The sequence below is a fragment of the Acipenser ruthenus genome, chromosome 46, assembly GCF_902713425.1.
Source record: "Acipenser ruthenus chromosome 46, fAciRut3.2 maternal haplotype, whole genome shotgun sequence".
In the NCBI taxonomy this organism is placed as follows: domain Eukaryota; kingdom Metazoa; phylum Chordata; class Actinopteri; order Acipenseriformes; family Acipenseridae; genus Acipenser; species Acipenser ruthenus.
In genome coordinates this window covers 1,082,133-1,088,408 of record NC_081234.1, presented here as the reverse complement: position 1 = coordinate 1,088,408, position 6,276 = coordinate 1,082,133, and the positions used below count along the sequence as shown (strand labels likewise).

The window sequence follows — 6,276 nt, the reverse complement described above, 5'->3', positions numbered from 1 at the left end:
TAATCCAATTATTTATGATCTTTTCTAAGGGGTACCAACAAATGTGTCCAGGCCATTTTAGAATATCTTTGTAGAATAAGCAATAATTCATCTCTTTTCACAGCTTCTTTGCTTTATTCTATGACATACCAAAGGCATGCAAGCATACATGATAAAATAGCTTTTAATTTCATCACTTTTCAGGAGGAATGAAGCATTATTTCAATGAGCTGTAAGGGTACCAACAAATTTGAGCACGTCTGTATATATATATATATATGTATATATATATATATATATATATATATATATATATATATATATATATATATATATATATATATATAGTTTATTATGTTTCAACCCTGAAATTCTAGGTAAAGCAAAAGGTTTAGCCCTAGCTGTAGAGGGACAGCATATCGAACAGGTTTGAGATGTTGTCTTAGTTTAAAGACAGGAAGTTGTGTTTTTTCTGTTCAGCTGGAAAGGAAGAAACCGCACTCAACCCTCAAACAACAAGTGAGCCTCTGTTACCAAGGTGACACATTTTTTGTTTTTAAGTATCAGTGGTGGCTGGTGAATATTAATTTTCTTCATAGCTTTTTTTTAGAGATAGTTACAGGTTTGATTTTTGGGGACTGTGGAGTAATACGCAAATCGATTGAGGGATCGGAAATCAAAACCAAGAGCCAATTATTATTTAGTAACACTTTAAAATAATGTTTGCAAATTCCTAATGAATTCCTAACGAAGCCCACCTTCTGCACTTTCTCTGAGTTCTGAAGTCATTGAATTTAGCTCTGTTAATTCATGTGGATTTCATTACCCGTAGTCATTCGATTTGTCTTTGTAACAAATGATGTAGTTCAACTTAAAATGTTTTTAAATCATGATGAATTATTATTATTATTATTTATTTCTTAGCAGACGCCCTTATCCAGGGCGACTTACAATTGTTACAAGATAACACATTATTTTTACATACAATTACCCATTTGTACAGTTGGGTTTTTACTGTAGCAATCTAGGTAAAGTACCTTGCTCAAGGGTACAGCAGCAGTGTCCCCCACTGGGGATTGAACCCACAACCCTCCGGTCAAGAGTCCAGAGCCCTAACCACTACTCCACACTGCTGCCCAGAATTCATACCCTCATACTCGCCCACCAGGAGATTGGAAGAAGTGTGAATTCATGCATGAATGCTTACCTTATACATGCAATCAAAATCAATGTGATATTTTCTGAAAGAGGTAAAACACCTGTTAATTTCACAAAACCAAACAAATAAGTTATATATGTCAAGTTATATATTTCAAGTTCTATATTTCAAGTTCACTTTCAAGGCGTTTTGGTTCTCGTTTTGAAATATTAACACAATTTTTTTCTTCTTTCAAAAAATAGGAATTCATTAAAGAATAGAGAAAACGCATTGTAAATACGGCCCTTGAGTCATTCGCTGACAAACGTTTCGATTAGAAGTCTTTTTCAATGTCTTCGATGAGGTAGATTCCCTCAAAAAAATAACAGAACTTTAGAAACTTGAAACCAAGTTTCAAGTTTCTTTCAATAAGCTCTTAATTGGTCCAATTAATTAACGCTACAGTTGGAACAAAAACCAGGAGGGACACTGGCCCTCCAGGACCTGGATTGGAGACCCCTGCTTTAAAGTGAATTTCAAGTTTCTGTTATCTTTTAGAGGAAAATAAATATCAATTAGACTGTATGAATTAGATGTTGATCACATGTATAAGGTAGGTAGGAATTAACACTTCTCCCAGTCTCATGGTGGGCGAGTAAGAGGAATTCATCATGGAATAAATCCGGGTAATTAAACCCACATGAATGGAAAAACTTGGTTGCATTTCTGGAAGGAGAATCCACCCACTAATCAACACGTTATAGCCAGCATTCATGTCGCTTCTTTTTTGTTTGGCCTCTCAGTCACACGAGGCGAGGTCAAACAGGGAGACGGCCGTCTTTAGAGCCTGGAGGAAGGGCTACCCTCAGCCATGGATTCCCGAAGGTTTCCTCCTACCAGCGAGTAGGGTTTTTTCCTTACCCGAGTGCAGAGTGGTTCGTATTTAGTTTCTGCAGGGGGTGTGGCAGGCCCCGGGTTCTCCCTCAGTGCATTTCACGCTATGGGGGGCAGGCCTGTGTTTCAGCTGCTTACTGTTTCTTCATCCTTTTCCTATTTTTGGGGGGCAGGTGGCATCGCGCCACTGCAGTTGTTGCGTTAACCATTCATCAATTTCTTTTTCCAGTCATGGTTTGGCGGCCTTGTCTTTTGGGGGGGGGGGGGGGCGGTCGCTCGGTGAGCCACTTCCTATTCACCGCACTAGACTACACGATGTGATCGTGTTTCAGCTAGCCGGCCAGCATCGCGGATAGCTGTCAGCACCCACGGACAAGGTCTCTGGACAAATTCATTAGCATCATTTAATCGTCTGTTCAATTGCAATTTAAATCATCCGCATTGCGGATTCACCGTACTGAATTAACAAGGGCTGAATTCACAATAAATCACTTCAGAACTCAGAGGAAGCGCAGAAGATATTCTGGTGTTATTCCTGTGGGATTCAGACCGAGGATTCATTAGGAATTTGCATCCATTATTGAAAGAATAGTGGAAACGCTTTGAAAATATGACCCTGAGTTTCTTTTAGTAATTGGTTTTATTAGGTTTCTTTTCATATTTATAAGAGAGAGAAAAATAGTCAGCTCTGAAGGTGGAACGGAAGTGTCTGTGGTTTTAAGTTGATCATTGGAAGCCTGTCTGAGTCAAACATGCACCTCACGTCAGCAACTGGTGCAGGAAGGAGCGAGCGCACAGGCACAGCGCCATCAAAACGGTCTCTGCTCTGTCGGAGACCTCAATCACCCGAGCAGAATAACTATTCAAAGGGACAAGCATGTAACCAAGCGTGCTAAACAGGGGATCTGATTGAATGATCGCACAAGTCAAAGTTATGTAGCGATTAATCGAAAATAATTAAAAATAGCAAAGAAAACAAAGGACGTTAGGACTGTTGTTTTCTGAAAGGGAAATGAAACACCCACTGCAGTTACAAATCTTGAAAGGGATGGGAATAAGACTCCTATTGCATGGCAGTTTCACCCATTCCAGGTTTTAGTACGAGCTCGATTAGCCATAGAGTATAGGTAACAAGCTCAGGTGTGTCTTCTTAAACAGGAATGGATTCAATTGCTATGCAATGGGAGCCTTATTTCCATCCATGATTTATTTATTTAAGTGTTTAATGATCTTAATACATTAACCCTCTGTAAAAAAATCTAAACCTCATTTTTTGCTCCCCTCTTTTCATTGTATTCGTGATTGATGATGTTATAAGGTCAATAAATCACCCTTAAGGGGGGGAGGGAGGGGGGGGGGGCAGTATTTAGATTACCACTGTTCAGATCATTAAAACACACCCCAAGCTCTATTCAGCATTCTGAAATTGTTTATTTCAAGTTCTGGAACGTTAGCAAGTGTTTTTCTCTTTAAAATAAAATTGGAGTGAGAAGGCTTGAATTTCCACTACAGCAGTCAGCATTTCTATATTGTACGACTTTCAAGCAGTGTCTTGAAAGCTTGTATTTTGCACGTGTACAGCAGGTTGGTCCAATAAAGGTTTCAAGCTCAATTATCAATGATTAATTTTATAATGATTTCTATTTGGTATGACAATGTATCCCCAAACCCCCTTATACAAGTTTACCACGGTATTTTGATATTTTTCCCATGCTTTTCCCATGGTTTACCATGTCTATTAATGTGCTTTACCATACCGCGCTGGCTTTACCTTGCTTCCACTCTGCTTTATTACACTTTGCTGTGCTTTTACTGTGGGAAACTTGTATAAGGGTTAGTTTACCATGGTTTGTTTTTTAATATGCTTTACCAGACCTCTCTGTACTTTACAATGCTTCCCTATGCTTTACCACACCTCTCTGTGCTTTACAATGCTTCCCTATGCTTTACCACACCTCTCTGTGCTTTACAATGCTTCCCTATGCTTTACCAGACCTCTCTGTGCTTTACAATGCTTCCCTATGCTTTACCACACCTCTCTGTGCTTTACAATGCTTCCCTATGCTTTACCAGACCTCTCTGTGCTTTACAATGCTTCCCTATGCTTTACCACACCTCTCTGTGCTTTACAATGCTTCCCTATGCTTTACCTTGCTTCCACTCTGCTTTACAATGCTTCCACTGTGCTTTATTACACTTTGCTGTGCTTTTACAGTGTGGAAAACTTTTATAAGGGAATCTATTGAAGGCCCATTTACCGTACAAAGATTAATTGAATTAAATAAAGTTTGAAGCTTTTTAAACTCTTTCTAGACTGTGCTTTCCAAGATATCAACACTCTGTGTTAGCTGATCATTAATTTGCGTTTGGTACAAGGAACAGGGTGTAGTTCAAAATAGTTGCTTTTCTCCATACAAAAATACTTTACAGGGTCTATCAAAATGCACTAGAAAATAATTCTGTAAAAAAATCTGCGCCTTATGAAAAGGGACCTGTAGTATAAATAAGAAAGTTTGCAAAAAAAGTTTCTTGAATCAGCCCTGTAGCAGTCATTTCTGAGACGGTCTGGGGCAGCTATGCTGTCACTCAGGGGGTTATTAAAGCTGGTCTCTCCCTACCTTGTAGACCTTGCCGAAGGCTCCATCTCCCAGTTCTCCCAGTGTGTCCCAGTCTGTTTCAGGATCGATGTCCCGCTTCAGGTTCTCATAGTGCTTCACTTTCTTCTTCTCTCCACCAAACCGAAAAAGCCTCATAAAGATAGAAGCCATGACTGCCTATTCCCTGCCCTCCTCTTTCACCCTGCAGAATCCCACCCCTGCCACCAGTAATCCAGCAGGAAGTCACTACAACGGAAATGCTGTATTGTGGACACAGTAACTAATCCAGTACTGAATCTGCAGGTGTTCCGACTGAGCCAGAGGAACAAGGAGAATAAAGGCTGAGATTGAAAAACAACAACATCGGCAAAGGCTGCTGCAGATCGCTTGTGCTGGCGGTGGAGTTGCTGAAGGCTCCTTTCATCGTTTCCAAAAAAGAAAGACAAAGCAAGTAGAAATGCAGAGATGAATGTTTTTTTGCAGGATGGCACAATGAAAGCCCCGGTTATCGCTGTAAAAAAATATACATGTTTGTTAAAAAAGTCACGTCACACAAACTGTACAACAAAACCCGCAAAAAACCGGAAATATTGAAATAGTTAAAAAAAATTAAGTTCTTTCTTTCTTTCTTTCTTTCTTTCTTTTTCTTTCTTTCTTTCCTTTGCTTTCACCTCTAAATCTAACACTTAAAATAAACAACTCTCTGCCCGACCCAGGCTCCTAACTCAGACAATCAGCCATCTCTGAGTCGTTAGTTATCTCTGCCCTGCATTTGTGCTGCTTGCCCTAGTTGTCAAGCTACCTGTCTGCCCACGTGCCTTTTGGCAGCATCTGCTGCTAGTCTGGCAGGAAATGGAACCAGCTTTCAAAACCTCCCTGAACTTAGGGGCCGGGGCTAAACGTCAAAACTGTGCGGTTTAAAAAACAAAATGCAAAAGAAAGGCAAGCTATCGTTTTTGAGCGCTTGGCTGCTGTACTGTTCCTTTTAAAGTCGAGCTTTGGGGGCTAGGTGTCACAGACAGACAGACAGATATAAAGCAGTGATAATTCACTACCCTCTCGTGTCCAGAGACTTGGGTTCAAATCTAGCTACTTAGATCAAGAATGAAATGAGTTTGAGTCTCAATCAATCCTTTGGTGCAGATTATAGTCAGCTTGCTTAAACTTGTGTTGGTCCACCTTAATTTATTGTGGTTACATGGCTATTGTAATCTTCATAACTACTGTATAACAAATACAGAAAGCTTGAGTTAATGCCATGAAATTCTATAGGAATTTGCAGACCTTATTTTAGCATGTCAAAAATTGTTTTTATTTTTAACCTGTTACTGCTGTAAGTAAGTAGTAGAAAGGGTGTGGCTATTTAGATCACAGAGTGACTGAAGTCATATTAAAATAAACTAGTTAGCATCTCAGTACGGGGGGGGGGTGTATTATTATGCGTACATATGAAGCAGAATTTAAAAGTATGACATTTGCAGTTTGCAGACAGGAACAAAAATGATGTGTGTTACATGTTTTTTTTGTTTTGTTTTGTTTATTCAAAATAAAAACAGATCTGTTTTGAGCATCAAAAGTCTGCGTCTGAGTCTGGACTCACAGGTGTGATACAGTTTCTTATCAGCAGATGGCAGTGTTTCCCACAGAAAGAGAATAGAGAAATACCAA

General features: G+C 39.5%; 1 protein-coding gene across 1 annotated transcript in view; it reads right to left on the bottom strand.

Moving 5' to 3' along the window:
- Positions 1–5,434, bottom strand: part of LOC117966482 (serine/threonine-protein kinase 10-like) — a 28,121-nt gene extending 22,687 nt beyond the window's left edge. Inside the window, exon 1 of the mRNA XM_059013701.1 lies at positions 4,630–5,434. Within this exon, the coding sequence (XP_058869684.1) occupies positions 4,630–4,779 (150 nt within the window). The 5' untranslated portion in view covers positions 4,780–5,434. The remainder of the gene's footprint in view (positions 1–4,629) is intronic.
- Positions 5,435–6,276: the final 842 nt, after the last annotated feature.